This window comes from Gobio gobio (assembly GCF_949357685.1).
Source record: "Gobio gobio genome assembly, chromosome: 10".
NCBI lineage: Eukaryota > Metazoa > Chordata > Actinopteri > Cypriniformes > Gobionidae > Gobio > Gobio gobio.
This window is the reverse complement of record NC_137116.1, coordinates 4790330-4808663: the sequence shown is the minus strand read 5'-3', so window position 1 is coordinate 4808663 and position 18334 is coordinate 4790330. Positions and strand designations below refer to the sequence as shown.

Genomic DNA, 18334 nt, shown 5'->3' with positions numbered 1-18334 from the left:
TATTTATATATATTCAGAACATTTTTATGTCCTGCACTTACGCAACCATTGTATATCCTGCACTTGCTGCTATTGCACTTCTGGTTAGACCTAAACTGCATTTCGTTGCCTTGTACTTGTACTTGTGTAATGACAATAAAGTTGAATCTAATCTAATCTAATCTAATCTATAGTATTGCGTTACTCCTGTCCGTTATAGTATTGCGTTACTCCTGTCCGTTATAGTATTGCGTTACTGCTGTGCATTATAGTATTGCGTAACTGCTGTGCGTTATAGTATTGCGTTACTGCTGTGCGTTATAGTATTGCGTTACTGCTGTGCGTTATAGTGTTACTGCTGTGCGTTATAGTATTGCGTTACTCCTATCCGCTATAGTATTGCGTTACTGCTGTGCGTTATAGTATTGCGTTACTGCTGTGCGTTATAGTATTGCGTTACTCCTGTCCGTTATAGTATTGCGTTACTCTTGTCCATTATAGTATTGCGTTACTCCTGTCCGCTATAGTATTGCGTTACTGCTGTGCGTTATAGTATTGCGTTACTGCTGTGCGTTATAGTATTGCGTTACTCCTGTCCGTTATAGTATTGCGTTACTCTTGTCCATTATAGTATTGCGTTACTCCTGTGCGTTATAGTATTGCGTTACTCCTGTCCGTTATAGTATTGCGTTACTCCTGTCCGTTATAGTATTGCGTTACTGCTGTGCGTTATAGTATTGCGTTACTGCTGTGCGTTATAGTATTGCGTTACTGCTGTGCGTTATAGTATTGCGTTACTCCTGTCCGTTATAGTATTGCGTTACTCCTGTCCGTTATAGTATTGCGTTACTCCTGTCCGTTATAGTATTGCGTTACTGCTGTGCGTTATAGTATTGCGTTACTGCTGTGCGTTATAGTATTGTGTTACTGCTGTGCGTTATAGTATTGCGTTACTCCTGTCCGTTATAGTATTGCGTTACTGCTGTGCGTTATAGTATTGCGTTACTGCTGTGCGTTATAGTATTGTGTTACTGCTGTGCGTTATAGTATTGCGTTACTCCTGTCCGTTATAGTATTGCATTTTTCCTGTTATGTTATGCTTTGTATATCACCTCAGTTATTTAGAACATTAATATTACAATATAACAATGATAAAACATATTGTAGGAACTATAACGGTAGTTACATATATGCGGAAAGCTATTAGCAATATGGACTGGGCTTTGCTGGCACATACTCCTCATCACTGCTGTCACGGTCACTTCCACTGTCCTCTGGGATATTCTATATTATTCTGTACTGAGTGCTTGACCTATGCTGTCCCTGTTTGGAAGGCAAAAGGCAAATTTGTCTCTGTATGTATGTGTAAAGTTGCCATTTAATGCCGTAACGTAATTTTGAATGGTTATTTATGTTGATATATTTGTTAAATGTCTATTTTATTACAATATAAGACAATTCAAAACATATTTGCAAAAATGGAACAGATATACTAGCAGGTTTCAGAAATCAGACTTTATGCAATCTGACTCCACTGTTGCATAACGTCCACATACGTGGACAGTTAGTTTTTGGTGAATTAAAACTACATTTTACTCTAAATTTTAGTTTATAAAATACTGATATATTCATAATACTTTACTGTACATACTAATATTTTTTTTTAGCTCAATTGACCTCCTTGTATAAGTTTTTCACAGATATGGCTGGGGCATTTGGCACATGGCTATCGCTGTCAGCCATCTTGGATTAATGATGTCATCAAGCAATGAATATTTGGAATACAAGACAGTAGCCACTGTTACAATATTGCTGTCAATCTCCTGACACTGCCCTCAAGTGGTTTGGAGAAAATCACCATGATAAATGAACCCTAAATGGAGTTAAATTAACTGTCCACAAATGTGGACACCATGCATGAAAGTGTTAAATTGTAAATTTTAAGTGAGGACTCTCACCAGACAGCCGAGGGTGGCCCTGAGGAAGGAAAGGACAGTTGGAGAGATTGGTGCAGATGCAGTGAGGATGAATCGCAGGTTTCCACCCAGAGTGGCCTACAGGAAGAGAGAGAGAGGGACATTATTTTGCTTCACTCACACGTCATATCACACATTATATATCCACAGAGGGATGCCCCAGTCTCTTTTCATCAAATCTTTCAATAGCTGGAGCGTTCGGTTTTCGATTCGGTTGTTAAGAGACGTACCTGTATCTTATTGAAGATTAGTCGGTCCCACAGGCTGTTGTTCCTCACGACTCCACTACTCAGTTCTGCCTGTTTCCTCCTCACGGCGTAATGAAGAATGACTCTTCTCAACGGAGACGTAACCGAGCCCAGAATCTACACGCACAAATGACATTCATCACTTTAAAGTGAGTGATTACTCTCCATTTGTGTCCAAGAACTGAACTCTGCTGTGCAGAACACACTTTATCATAGATGCGGTTGAGTAATCGAGGGACCACGGGGAAGAAGGTGGGCTTCAGGGTCTTTATGTCATCCATCAGCAGAGAGATGTCACCCTGGTAAAAACCAACCCTTGCTCCGTGACAAAACATTGACACCTGACGAACAGAGAAAGAGTACACAATAAAAAAAAAAAACTGACCAATATAAAAGGACAGGAAGCTGGACTGATTGTTTTTGTATTAAATTTAAGTCAATATGCAATCATACAACAATCTGTATAAATCTAGGTTAATGTTAATTTATACACTACCAGTCAAAAACCTGGAAAAATTCAGATTTTTAAAAAATGTTTTTTAAAGAAGTCTCACAGAGGCTGCATTTGTGACCAAAAATACAGTAAAAACAGTAATATAGTGAAATAATATTACAATTTAAAACAAATGATGCAAAGCTGAATTGTCAGCATCATTACTCCAGTCTTCAGTGTCACATGATCTTTCAGAAATCATTCTAATATGATGATTTGATACTCAATAAATATTTCTTATTATTAAAAATGTTGAAAACAGTTAAGCTGCTTAATATATTTAATTTTTACACGCAATTTTGGTGCAAGTAAAATTTTAAATAAAATAAAAAGGAAAGTGGAATGGAATACTTGCTATTCAACAAGGATGTATTACATTGATATATTGATCATTAAATTGATCAAAAGTGACAGTAAACATTTATAATGTCACAAAAGATTTATATTTCAAATAAATGCTGTTCTTTTGAACTTTCTAATCATCAAATAATCATGAAAAAAATCTATGGTTTCCACGAATGTATTATGCAGCAAAAATTGATAATAATAAGAACTATAATTAATAATTGATCATCAATAATAATTGATAAATGTGCAGCAAATCAGCATATTAGAATGATTTCTGAAGGATCATATGACACTGAAGACTGGAGTAATGATGCTGAAATCACAGGAATAAATTATATTTTAAAATATATTAAATATAAATTTTTTATATATTTTAAATTGTAATATTTCACATTATTACAGTTTTTACTGTATTTTTGATTTAAAAAATTGAGAATTCTTTCAAAAACCCATAAAAATATCTTTATTACAAACTTTTAACTAGTAGTGTAAATATACTCTTCATGTTAATTCGTACTACATTAATGTTGCTTTATAAAAATTTGATTTACATTATTTAGGACTAATAAATACTGTAAAACCTCAATGATCTTATTTACACTTAATGTCCCTGACCTTATTATACACCATCAGAGAATTTTATTCTTAAGACAAAAGTCACGTTTCATCAAAATCTACTTTTCACCATGACTTTTCAGATGACAATAATAATATTAAAAAATCCTATATTATCCTAGTATATTTAATCCAATCAAAACCAGAGAGTAAAACTAAATCTCAATAAGATTAGTATAGTATAATTATTTATTATTATTTTTATTAATATTATTATTCAGAAACAGTGACATTAAATTAGTGAGGGGTTACCTGGATCATACGCTCAAACATGTGGGCGAGTGGCAGATAGGAGATGGACACATCCTCTTGACGGATCACAAAGAAGCCCTGGTGTGTGTGCACATAAAATATGACATGAATAAGATAAAATGGCGACTAAACGAAGTGATTAGACAAGCTGATAATATTTAACTGGTTATCAATTCTGCATTTTCACTGGCATTTTCCCAAGCAGAGTATCATTAGCAGTTGTTTTAAGTAGCAGTTGATTACTATAAAGTCCATTTCACCATTTTAACACACAACCTGCAGAAAAGAGGAACAAAGAGCTTTATAAACAGGACTTGAAAGAGAAAGAGGTCTCATGGGAAACACAAGGTCTTCTTTTAAAGAAGAAAAACAGAAGGAAGGAAGAGGAACAGGACAGAAGATAAGATGAAAGCTACGGAGAGATGGCGTTTAGGAGGGGAAATGTCACAAGTTGAAAGATAAGAAAGCAAAGAAAGCAGACAGAGAGGAAGCTCAAATCTCTCTGAACTGACCTCAAGGATCTTGATGACAGAGGAGGTGTTGGAGGCGATGTTGCCGTGAGTTATCATGGCTCCTTTAGGCTTTCCTACATGAAACAAAAGAAACACATCTGAACCCAAATAACTAAACATCATGATTAGAGCTGAATGATTACGGTTAAATTGAGAATCAAGTTTTGTTTGTTTCAAATAGAGATCACGATTCTAAAAGAACATGTCATTTACTAGAGTTTCAGACAAAATGTTATTCGCTGCAGTTTATTTCAAAAAATGTTTAATTAATTTGAATGCATTATGTAAAAAAAAGGTTTGAATGAATGATTCAATGACTCACTCATAATACTTGTTTCATTACTGGATAAATCAGTGTTTTTGACCGAATCTCTTAAAGGATTCGTTCACTTCAAAATGAAAATTTCCTGATATTTTACTCACCCCCATCTCATCCAAGATGCTCATGTCTTTCTTTCATCAGTCGAAAAGAAAATAAGTTTTTTGAGGAAAACATTCCAGGATTTTTCCCCACACCATTGACTTCCATGACAACCAAAATATTGACAGTCCAAATCAATGCAGGTTCAAAGCGATTCGAAAGGCTTCAGAGGCTCTTATCTAGCAAAACGATCGGTCATTTAAATTTTTTATTTTTTTTAAATGAATATACTTTTTAACCTAAATTGCTCATCTTGCGCTCTGCGACCTACCAATGATTGTGCAATCACATCGTTAAGGTCACACTAGACGTAGGCAGAAGTATCGCCCCCGTGTTTACAAAGCGCACATGTGAAGACTAATACAAACGCTAGGGTGGCCATTTCCATAACACCAAAAAGAAGGACACTTTGCGGCATTAAGTTAAGCAAGAATAATTGCATAGGACTCTGTTGTACTCGCAACTACAATACAATTTTGTCCATCATATCGATGGTATCATGATAGAGTGATTCTGAAATAGCCTACTCTATTCACTGCCAGACCATTTGATCTATGATATATCTTGACCTATGTGTAACAGAAGAGGCAAAAAAGTGTTTGTTCACAGTATTTGTATTTATTCAAGACAATGTGATGTCCGTTTCAAAAACTGACCACTGAGAGGAACCTGTCTTGCAAAGTGCACAGTGCCTGAAAACATAACATTTCTGGACTTCTGGAAATAAAAGAAATTCATAAATAAACAAATAATCTGGCACAGTGCCAAATCCATGAAAAGCATCTTACTGCTTTTTGATATAAATTTGTGCTCTTTTGTCCATTCCGGATTAAATGAGGTCTGACGTTTCAGCATTTTAACGTTATGATATGACGTAGCCAGCACGTCGTGGAGGCTTGTTTACGTTTTCAACCAATGATACATCAGATATTTATTTGACATCGCTTTCAGCCAATCATTTGTTTGACCAGAGATCTTACGGCATTAGACGCTGTGCTGCGGCTTCCCAATAAAGATTTTAGAGCGGGTTTTTTTAGCAACTTTTCAGCGCAACTCCAAAAAGGAGGACAAATGAGTGTCCAGCTTGAGGCTGCGCCTGACGCCGGACAGGGGGCTTAAAATCCGGACTGTCCGGCCAAAATCCGGACGTATGGCCACCCTAACAAACGCCCTTTAGCAAAAAAAGGTAAAACAACGATGTCAGACGATTTAGAAGTTGAAGATGGAGTGTTTTTTGGTAAAGGGTGTTTGTATTAGTCCCCGCACGTTCGCTTGGGGTGGTATTTCCGCCTACGTCTACCGTGACCTTTCCGACGTGATTGCGCAATCCTTGGCACATCGCAGAGCAGCACAAGATGAGCAATTTAGGTTAAAAAAGTACATTACATATATATATATAATTTTTTTTTTTTTTTTTTTTTTAAATGGCCGATCGTTTCGCTAGATAAGACCCTATTCCTCGTCTGGGATCACGTAGAGCATCTGAAGCCCTTTGAAGCCTTTTGAAACTGCATTGAGTTGGACCTTCAACATTTTGGTTGTCATGGAAGCCAATGGTGTGGAGAAAAATCCTGGAATGTTTCTCTCACGAAACGTATTTTCTTTTCGACTGAAGAAAGAAAGACATGAACATCTTGGATGAGATGGGGGTGAGTAAAATATCAGAAAATTTTCATTTTGAAGTGAACTAATCCGTGAATGATTCAATGACTTAAGTTTTTAAGACACGTGTCGCCACATGGTGGCGTAATCGATACAATCATTATTTGAAGCACCAAGTTACTTTCAAAAGGTAATTTGCTCTATTTTGATCGCTACCGTAGACATCAGTGTTAATATCTGAACTATACTCTTTTATCCTAGTACTTCTGTGATAATATTAATATTTGTAACATAGAAATAATGATAGCGGTTGAAAAGACTTTAGCTGTTATATACTGTTCAGTTTTGAATGTTCAGGTGTGATTTTGTCAAAGGTTTAATAGACACAGGCGAATCGGTCGTCATTTAGGAATGAGATTGTGTGGGTGTTTGAATCAAGATCGCAATCTTTTAACGATTAATCGTGCTGCTCTAATCCAGATCACATTATGGTATTAAAGGGTTTCAATTTCACAGGTTATTGCACCACACTCATTGTACCACTGATGTGAAATTTGGTTATATATTGCAACAGATCAAAGAATGACACATAAAATGAATCCGAGAGTGTGAGCAGGGTGTTTGTTGGTCGGTACCTGTGGTCCCACTGGTGAAACACACAACAGCCAGATCTTCAGGTTTAGGAGGCTGAAACAATAAAAAAAGAAAAACAAAGAAACATAAACCAATTAAAACCTAGATTAAGATGCCTCTACAAAGTAAAAGATTAAGGGCCACTTCATGTGTTATCTCTGATCATGAAAATACCAGGTGTAAATGCCCTCCGAAATGCCATCGAGATGGATTGCCATCGAGACGGATTTCAATCCAATCACACAAACACTTAAGGTGGTTTGAAACACATTCAAGATGCAACTGGCCATATGCATAGAACATTCTTAAGAACTTCCACAATGATATAAGCCAGCTGCGGTCAAATGTCACTTGTTGGTGTGTCTGTATCTTCAATGTCCTGAGGTAGCTTTAACAGTATCAATAGTGCAATACATTGTTTATAATCCTAATATAGTCACTTAATTAGTCAGGCCTATTAATTTAGTCATTCAAATGTCCTCCTCAGCAAAATTAAATTCGACCATCAGTTTTCACACTTTCGTGTGAAAAAAAAGCATCAACACAAAGTAAATTAAAGATGTATTGTGCACTTTGGTTAGATTCATTGAACAAAATGGGAAGCGTGCCGAAATCAGTGAGCTTGCGCTGCACTAACTGACAGCTTCTGTCAGTGATTATAAAGGGAGAGCGCAATAATTCCACAATAAAAGTAATTATTTTTCATGACACTTTGTGAGTACTTCATACTTCACCTTGACAAATTTGATTTATAATGTTTAATATTTATTCCAAATTGAAACTTGTGGAAAAAAATAATGACTGGAAATGGCTAATATGAGCCAATAAATGCTCCTCTGCCGCCATCTGGTTATAGTGGCAATTCATTTCTAATAAATGTTGGATTTCCTACATCTTGAAATGTGAACAAATAATGCTTTTGGTCATCGCAAGTGCTGGAAAAATGTTGCGTGTGTGTGTCCTATTACAGACACCGTGTTTTTTCTTCCAACGTTCCGACTAGCTTCGTCTTTATTGCAATCAATAGAACTGTTTTATTGGCATGTGTGATAACTGCATTAAAGGTGTAGTGTGTATTTATGACGATCTATTGACAGAAATGCAATATAATATACATAACTATGCTTTATACTGTGTATAAAGACATGAACCGTTATGTTTTTATTACCTTAGAATGAGCCATTTCTATCTACATACACCGCGGGTCCCCTTACAGTAAAGTCGCCATTTTGTGCCACCATTTTTCTACAGTAGCCCTAAACGGACAAACTGCTCTACAGAGCGCTATCTACTCCATGCTATCTCAGACGACGACATTTTTGTCCAGTGTCAGGCACTGTAGCTTCTCTATGTGCTTCGAAAGTGAGGGGTGAGCAGTGGGCTGTTGCAATTTGTAACCTCACCACTAGAGGCCGCTCAAATTTACACAGTGCACCTTTAAAACATAAATACAACATTGACACAGAACCATTAATGGTTGACTTTTTAATGTACAACGAGTACAGAATGACAGCTAACAGTTCACCGGAAATGCTAGATGTACGTGCTGGATGGTTGCACTCACATCTCGCTTTCTTTGCAGTGTCTCTGCTTTCTAAAAGTGTGTCGCTCAAATTAAACAAATGTGCCTCTAGACCACGGGTTCTCCCTCAAGGTCGACTTTCCTGCAGAGTTTAGCTCCAACCCTAATCAAACACACCTGAAGCCAATCAACATCTTCAGGATTACTACAAAGTTGCAGGTAGGCGAGTTTAATCAAGGTTGGAGGTAAACTCTGCAGGAAAGAGGAACTGGGCCAGAGTTGAGAATCTCTGCTTTAGACCTTACTTGGTTCATCGCACAGAAAAAAAACATGTTCTGTGTGACTATCCTTTACAAGCTAACAGCAGCGTGTCTGTGAATGTCTTGGCAGTAGCAAGTCTCTGTACTTGACAACAGCAGCAGCAACAGAGTGCATAGCAGATCTAGTCAGCCAAGACCAAATACATTAATACTGTCACATCCATCAACATGCTAAAACTACTCCCAGAGTAATCATAACTGAACTAGCAGAAAGGAGAAAAACGAAACATGGAGCTCTTACCACAGGTGGCTTTAAGTTTTCTCTTCCCAGATCCTGCAATGCATACACACACAGATTTGGATTATTGGAGCATGTTTTACAAGAAAATACTATTTCAGTATTTATACTTCAAAATGTTTAAATCAATGTTTCTTTATAAATATTGGTGGGATATACTAGCAATTCCTGTGTGAAAATTGTTTTAAAGTAAGCCTTTAATAAATTTTTTCAGTGACTGAGTCATAATGACCAGCAAATAAAAAAAAGCTTTCCTATAGCTCAAACAGTAGAGCATGGCGCTAGCAACGCCAAGGTCATGGGTTCGATTCCCAGGGAAAGCAAGAATTGACAAAATGTAAAATTGTACCTTGAATGCAATGTAAGTCGCTTTGGATAAAAGCGTCTGCCAAATGCATAAATGTAAAATGTAAATGTAAATAGACTGTAAAGGGGGAAAACATGATTCGAAATATGAGGTTGATATGACATGCAGACTTAATGTTCACATCTCAAAGCTCACAAGCAAATGAACAACAGCAGTGATTTCAATGACCACCCGCCATCCATGTTTACAGTCCAATGTTATCATGTTAACCACGTATTATCATACCTGATTAATGCCAGCGTGAACTACACCAGTACACAGAGGATAGGTATTCACAATCATTTACATATTAAGATAATTTGCATATAAAAGTCTTAACAGCCTGTTTAATTGTTAGCATCAGAGAGAGGGTGGAAATTGGCCATGAAAAAGTTAATTAAAAAACACTGCTCAGTTATTGTAACTGCATTAAAAAACATTCCCTACCATAATCTGTGAGAGCTGTAGTATCTCCACACCGCACTTCCTTGCTCTCTCCAGCAGGGCGGCGCTGAAGGGGTTAAAGAGCACCAGACAGGAGAGCATGGGGGTCACACCCTTCTCCTTGTTCTTTAATAGAGATTCTGCCTTATCCTCCTTATCACAGATCACCATTGAGATCTCCGCTGGAAAGAGATAGAAGACAGAGACGAAGCTCAACGAGTGCTGTGATGTAAATTAGACCACTGCAGCTTCGTTTTGAGAATGAGGTCATGAGTCTGTTTTACTCACCCAGGTTCAGGATGTGAACCATGGCCTCTAATCCAAGTGTATCGTACAGAGGCACCAGCGCCATGGAGAACGTGTAGCAGGCCAGCTCTGTAATGACCCACTGCAGCCAGCAGGGGGAGACAAACATAGCAGGAACATATTAGAAACATCCAGTTCTGATCCACCCGGAGAAAGATCTCTGTTAGCATTCCCATTCATCTCAATGGCAGTGTGACTATCGGAAGTGTGTGACTTGGCTCACAGCCACTGATTTAACTGATATTTCTGTTTTTATTTAATGAAAACACAATTGCATTGAAAAATCATTACAACTTACATTATAATTTGAGTGAAAAGTTGAGGCAAAATGAAAACATGAAAATCAATATGGTTTAACATTTGTTGTTTTCCCATTTTGCAAAACCTGATGACAATGTTATCCAGCATGATTTGAGAACGATCCAAAGATCTTTGCTTCAATGGAAGCAAGAAAATATTACCTTTTGCAGTTTGATTTTTAACTCTCCATCAGCTTCTTTGGATATTTTAATGTGAAAACTATACTTAAGAATCGAAAAATATAAAAACTAAATAAGATATCAAGACCCATTTTAACAAAATTGGATTAATTTGAATACAACCATTTTCAAGTGTATCAACAGAATAAAAATGTTCAGGAGTAGAAATATTACATTCCAAAAAAATATTTTTGACCTCTGCCATATACTCTGTGCCATGTAAATCTGTGACCAAGAAATAGTTCAGAACCTTAAATATTTCTTTTTTTCCCAGGTTCAACTGATAAAATGTTAAAATACTTGATCCCAGATTTTAAATTCAAACACTTTTGGACTTCAAATCATCTTATTATTTCTCTTGCATTAATACGTTTATTTTTTCAGAGGCAGAATTTGATTAAAGATTATTAAAAACAAACTTTGCACGTCATTGTTTGGAATCACTGCCAATTTAAATTTTAAATTGAATTTTAAAATATATTAAAATAGAAAACAGTTAGGGTCTTCAGAGTCTTTTCTGACCCCAAAGGACGTTTGCTCAAATTAAAAAATAAATTCCCTTTGTCCAAATGACATGAGACTTTGTACGGTTGTCAACACTCTCTAGATCTACAAATAAAAAAATAAATTGGATTGATATCTGTTTTTATGTTCGTGTGACAAAAAAAGTCACATGGACAAAATTCTATTCAAAAACAGAAACAACACAGAACACGCATACATAAATGAAGTGGCACACTTCCAACAATGCAGAAAACATCCACAATGCAAAATGATCATGCTAACACACACACACACACACACACACACACACACAGGAATACATTTGTTATTGCTTGTTATTGCTGTTCAGTTCATTGCATTTTGATGTTCATGTTGTGTATTTTTTACTCAATATGTAATATAACTGTTCATTTCTGTTCATTTTTGTTCTGTTACAGTTAGTAACTGAAGTGTAGATTACATTTGTAGAATTATAAGAAAATCAGATGTTTGAAATAAATGACAAACTCTAAAGACTCCAACTTTTCTCTTGTTCAGGTTTAATTCTAATCAATGTAACATCATTGAAAAAAATATTTTTTCAGTACAAAAAAAATGCTAAACTTTGACAAAATTAATAAATTTTAATTGTTATAAATGTGATTTCATAACATTTAGATATTAATCCAACTGAAAAATACTTGTGAAAAGATGTCTTTCAGTCTATTCATAGCACATAGCAAATAGTGGGGCTCTGCAGCCATTTACTGGTAAAAGTAATATTTTTTATTTTAAAACTGTATTTTCCAAAAGATGGCCAAAAATCTTACACTAAACCATGTCAAATTATCCATGTAATCCCCACGAATGAAAGTTAGAAATTTGGGTCTTTTATAAATGGAATTTTACATAAAAAACTGATTTTGTGTGAAAATCCATTAAAAAATATTTAATTTATATAAATTTAAAAATTATTATAAATACTCCCAAAACTGCACAGATGTTGAGTAAAAACATTAATAAACAGAGTAAAATTACATTTGTTCTAAAAAAAACAATAGTTTTGTCACAAGATTACATTTTATTGCCTGGGGTCTGTGGAGACCCCAAAGACCCTGAGTGTAATTCCCAAACGAAGACCGTACAAGGGTTAAATTGTAATATTTCACTATACTACTGTTTCACTGTATTTTTGATAAATTAAATGCAGTCTTGTTGAGCATAAGACACTTCTTTTAAAAACATGAAAAAATCGTAATGATTAAAAATGTTTGACCAGTAACATTTTGAATAACATGCACTGATGAATTGTTCACAATAATGATTTACCTCTGGTCTGTTTTGGGCAAAGATGCCCACAAACTGCTGAGGGTTTGGTTTGCAACCTTTCGCCAGCAAACCTGATCCCAACACCTGTGCCCTTTCTGCGACCTGTAATATGCACAGTGTCATTTTTAGGTTATTACATGTTTATAACACAGTAGTAATTGTGTTATATAACATGCATTGCTCTCACCTCAGTGTAAGAAATCCACTGATAGGGCTCTCCGGGTTTCCTGAAGCCAAGACACGGGCCGTCACCTGCACAGCACAAACAATATTGTTATTTTTTACCTGGCTCCCTGGAATACTTCATTCTGACTATGAAATACTGTGGTCATAAATATATATCAGGGCCTTAATTTCAGACCGAGATTGTGGGTATTGCACATATTTTTACTCATTCCTGCACGCTTAGAATGCAGGAAAATCCAGCAAAAATATATTCACTATAGCATTGAATAAGCAAATTTATCCACACAGATTATCAGTAGTAATTTGAAAACTTTCTTAAGGCTTGTTTACACCAGGATGATTATCGCGTGCGCTTATCGCTGGAGTTAACGCCTCGTCACCAGAGGCATCGCAATAGGGCAGGCAAAGCAGGCACTTGCCTGGGGCCCCGAATTTTGAGGGCCCCCCCGAGGGCTGATCATTTAAACAATCAGAAATGGCTTAGTGGGCCCCCCGCTCTCGTTACGCTGGTAATGCTTTCGCCACCTCGCCTCGACCGCCTTCTTCAAACTGTAGAAAATGCCTGATTTGATTTGTTAAGCATGAAGAGAACTTATCCGTCTAGCTTGGCCGCTCGCTCTAATGTTAACCTAGATAAATATATTATATTATTATTAGACACATATCCAAGATTTTGTAAAGAGTGTGGAAGCTGAAGTATAGCGCACTTGCATGACATGAAAGCGCCGGCGCGATCACTGGCATTTTTCACTGACAGCGAAAATAACTTCAAATACTCCAGAATTTATGGCCATACAGATAAGAGTAATACATAATTTATTAGTATTTGTGTAAACTCACAATAATAACAAATAGTTGTGCTTTTGTAAAATAAAGAAAACAAACAGGACGCGCGCTTTCTTTCGTCCTATAGTCTGCAGCGCATCTCATACATGTACCGAAACTAAGCGTAACATGCTTCTTGCCTTGCATATATATGAGAAATATATCTAGCCTATAGAAAGCTTGAAATGTCTAACAAACAAAAAAAATTGCATTTCTCTCTAAATTTATTTAAGCAGCCTAATTAAATTAGCCTAATATAAATGTGCGATTACTCTACTATTTGCTTAAATGAATGACTAGTCCACTAGAAAAATCTTTAGTCGGGGACAGCCCTAATCAATACATTTACTTAGTTGGCATTATAGTAGGCTAATTAGTACTTCCAGCTCTTCTACATTAAATTAGTTGAGTTAACATAACTAGTTGATAAATTTAATAAAGATTCAATTAAAATGAAAACCATATATTTCTATATGTAGGAGAATTGCTTGTTCCTGTCACACTGTCACTGTTTTTAGGTTGACAATTGGTTATAAATATGAAGATTGTACTGTATTTTGAAGATATTGTATTGTATCTTCTATTATAAAGATGAAAATTGACATTTTGTTAATTAAACAAAAAGCACTTTAATGTTATATTAATTAAACAATTTAGGTTCTGTTAGATTTGTTTTGACTACTTTGTGTATGTTGTAAAATTATATCTCTAGATAACGAAGATATATCAAAGGGGTCCTGAATTGAGAATGTGAGTAAAATATGTTTTAATGAATGTTTTTCAAATGTGATAGTATTGCATTGTTACAGATCGTTTGATATCTATTGATTATGTGTATGCGTCTAACTGAACATACCTTAGCACGCTGTCAAACGCTGAAGAATCCTTTATTTGGGGTTTTGTTGGTTCATTGCGATTCAGGATCAGACTCGGACATGTATGGGCCAGGGCTTGCAAAGCCCAACGTCCGGGGGCTATGTGTTTTCCAGACGGGCTACCAAAACGTAAGTCCGGCCTGCCGACAGGCTATCTTAAATAGTGAAATAGCATCCCTTCTTGATGTGCGTTGTTCACTCTCTTGACTTGATATTTGAAGTAAAAATACAATCGCAGAAGTTTTGATCATGCTGATTTGTCTGACTCTGCAGCGCATGTGTGCACGCGTGTGTGTGTGTACAGTTCGCAGTTATATCCACTGATCAGGCGGGCCAAGTAATAAAAAAATAACATTCCAGTCATTCAAGGGTGGATGAGAGATAAATCACTGTGTTTGTTTGATAAACACATTTTGCGAGTCCTGTGGGGCGAATCATCATTCCGGTTGCCGTGTTCCCCACACGCTTTCAAAACAATTCCCACATGTACTGACAGGGAAGCTGAAGCTCATTAAATATGCAAATCTTATCCAATCCTAGCTGTGAGCGTTTACTTCCAAGTCTTTAGTGCGGCACGCCCATAAAAACTGAGCGTTCCAGGAAAGAGCCTCAAAACCAGGTTAGAAAATAGCCTATTACTTATTCATTATGATGTTTTTGAATGTTAAAATCACACAAACGTCATAAGTTGACCTCAGACAACGGTATAATTTTTTTTTTAAAAGCCAGTTTCTGACACCTTTAACATAATTGATTAATTGATTAACTCATTGATTAATTTTGCCTGGGGCCCCCACTCAATGTTGATAATTTATTTAATTTGTGTAGTATACCTCCATCTGAATACTACTCTTACGTTGCATTCATACTTTGAATGGGTGACGTCATCCGTTGCCGAACTGAATTGTGAGTTCCGTCGCGACGCTTCACTCGCGTTGCAAGCAGCAGAAGTGGAAGATTTCTCAACTTTTCAAGTGCTAACGCAGGCATCATCCAATCAGATCGCCCTATGCAAATACCCTAGAGCAGACGCTAGCCAATTGTGTTCATTTAAAACACCGGTGAATGAAGAACGATCAAAATGAAAGAAAAACTGATAATTGCTGTAGGTAATCACCCGGTTCTGTACGACCAATCTTTGTATACATACCGGGACACAAACTGGAGAGACCAGGCCTGGAAGGAGGTGGCAGAGATGGTTGGTGAATCTGGTATTTATCGTGCTTGTATTGTGTCCGTGTACTCTGTTTATCATTGAATGACAGGCAACCAAATCGGCATCCATTTTGTCTAACAGACTAGCTGTCAAAAGGCGCCTTTTTTTGTTGTATTGTGGTCCAAGCGGCAAGTAATGTGATTGGCTGTTGTCAAAATGATGGGCGCATCAGCACCAAGCTTCAGCCACGCCCTCCGTCAAGCATTAACACAAAGCCCTGTGTGAATGTAGCATGAAAAACCTAAAGCACTGTTTATTTCTTTTGTATGTTTATTTCTATTGTATTTATTTGTGCTACTGCTTGTAAATGTTGTAATTGGTTATTTTATTACTAAGTGTTGATTTTTGAGTCTTTTTGTCAATTGCAGTAAAAAAATTACCCTATTGTAAAAGCAAAAATGCATTGCATGATCAAACATTTAGGCGAGATAATTGTAATTTTTTAAAATGTAAAAAAAAAAAAGCCCCTCCCACAATTAAATCAAAACATCCCCCCCAAAAAGAGTCACGTGAGGGCGGAATTTCCCCCATTTTCCAAAACGAAATTCAAACCCTGTATATTATATAATTACTACTAGCTAACTGAACTGCATAACCGGCTGATTTTTTAGGTTGCTCTATGTGCTTTGTGTCCTGATCACATTGTCCATCACCCCCTTACTTACCGTTTGCCTGCTGTTCTAAATTATTAGTCTTTTAGCTTCAATCCAGATGCTTTCTATGTTCCATCAATCCAAACACAAAAAAACTTCAAACACAAGCAATCGACTACCAATCTATTTCACAATCCCTTCACTGAAGGAAGCTACATGTGATGAAAGCATTATCGATCCGAGAAAGCCTTGCAGAGCACTGCAGTAAACGAAAAGAAAGGGAAACCAAGAAGCCATTGAATTCATCTAGGGTCAACAGACTAAAGAAATTGAAATAGTCACTCAAAGTGTTCTCAAACTTTTCAAAGAGGGCAAGAGACACTGTGGCTGTGTTTGTTTGAGCGTCACACAGACCTGCTATCCGCAGTCCTCTCAAGAACATGTCGTATGCTGTCTTTGTGTCCTCGTAGTAGAACTCCAGCAGATTGTCATCCTTCAGTAAAGCCGAGCGCCTACAGCTCTGGTCTCCCTGGAAACAGACGCATGTGTCAACATAGCATCAATCATTATCATAACTGATATGCAAAGCTAGTTCAGTATACTGTGTACAGTACAAACATTTGATGCATTTGCAAATAACAAACTACTGGTGTAATAAGCTACCCAAACATTGAGTGTGTGACAATGTATCTGACAATGCAATGCACCCACCGTGACCTTCCATTTTCAATGTGATGAATAAAGCAGAAGCAATGTTAAATATGTTTTTTTAAATACCTCTTTCTGCAGCTGAAAAAAAAAAAACATAGCTTTAGTTGGTCTTGCAGTCTGAGCAGACTGGTCTGTTGGCTAGTTTTCAAAGGGAATTTGCCCACTTTTCAGCTAAACAGGCAGACCAGCTTGACTAGCTCAGTTGGACCAGCTAAAGACCAGCTTGACCAGGAAGACCAGCTTAAATCAGTGAAGACCAGCAAACCAGTTAAGGCTGATTAAAGCCAGCTTTTTCAGCAGGGTTAACTTATTATTTGATCCAACTGCCAAAAGATAACTCATGTGAATCAATTGACCATTTCTGCATATGAATCAGAATTATTGGCACCCCTGGTAAATATGATCAAAGATGGCTGTAAAAATAAATCTGCATTGTTTATCCTTTTGATATATTGTTCAAAAATGTTGCAAAAACCTAACCTTTCATTGAAGTAAAAGAATGGAAAGTCGGCGGTAAATCACATTATGAAATAAATGTTTTTCTCCAAAACGCGTTGGCCACAATTATTGGCACCACTAGAATTTTTTATGAGTAAAATATCTCTGAAGTATATTCCATTAATATTAAAAAAAAAAAAAAAAAAAAAAAAAAAGGTAGCACACCAGAGTGACTAGGAACATGAAATTGTCTAGCTATGATGTCGTTTCACAGGAGTATAAATATAAGGTAACACAAAGGCTTAAATTCCCTTAAATAGAAAGAAATTTTGCTTCACAAAGTAGAAAGTGACTAAGAAAATAGCTATTGAAATAGCATTGAAAATTCCAATTTCCACCATCAGGGCAATTATTAAGAAGTTCCAATCAACTAAAGATGTTACGAATCTGGAAGAAGACGTGTTTCTATATCGTCCTAAAGTACAGTGAGGAGGAGAGTTTGAGTGGACAAAGACTCCAAGGATCACAGATGGAGAATTGCAGAGATTAGTTGAGTCTTGGGGTCAAAAAAAAAAAAATTAACACAAAAAAATTCAAACAACCCCTACATCACCACATGTTGTTCGGGAGGGTTTCAAGAAAAATCCTCCTCGCACATCCAGCAACAAATTCCAGCATATTCAGTTGTGTCCCCGGTTAAAAACACAGCTGGATCTTTAATGTTGAGGGCCTATTTTTTTTCTGGAGGTCCCACACTGAAAAAAATGCTTTTCTTATTTAGTATTTTTGTCTCGTTTCTAGTCTAAATATCTAAAAATTATTAAATTAAGATGCATTTACTAGATAAGTAAAATGACATGATATTTTTTCTTGTTTTCTGAGAAAAAAAACCCAAATGAAGTGAGTTTTTGCTTGAAACAAATACAATTATCTGTCCATGAGGT

The 18334-nt window shown here is 36.4% G+C and overlaps 1 protein-coding gene across 2 annotated transcripts in view; it reads right to left on the bottom strand.

Annotated features, from left to right (window-relative positions):
* acsl2 (acyl-CoA synthetase long chain family member 2) overlaps positions 1–18334 on the bottom strand; it is a 66441-nt gene that overhangs the window by 17827 nt on the left and 30280 nt on the right. Inside the window, exons 3-14 of one of the 2 annotated variants that reach the window (XM_079827746.1) lie at positions 16656–16770; positions 12734–12798; positions 12547–12648; positions 10238–10337; positions 9953–10131; positions 9163–9195; positions 7082–7133; positions 4424–4497; positions 3912–3989; positions 2410–2544; positions 2186–2320; positions 1938–2033 (exon numbers count right to left, since the gene is read on the bottom strand). In XM_079827746.1, the coding sequence (XP_079683872.1) occupies positions 1938–2033; positions 2186–2320; positions 2410–2544; positions 3912–3989; positions 4424–4497; positions 7082–7133; positions 9163–9195; positions 9953–10131; positions 10238–10337; positions 12547–12648; positions 12734–12798; positions 16656–16770 (1164 nt within the window). Of the gene's footprint in view, positions 1–1937; positions 2034–2185; positions 2321–2409; positions 2545–3911; positions 3990–4423; positions 4498–7081; positions 7134–9162; positions 9196–9952; positions 10132–10237; positions 10338–12546; positions 12649–12733; positions 12799–16655; positions 17193–18334 lie in introns of both variants that reach the window. The other variant, XM_079827747.1, reaches the window with a different exon arrangement.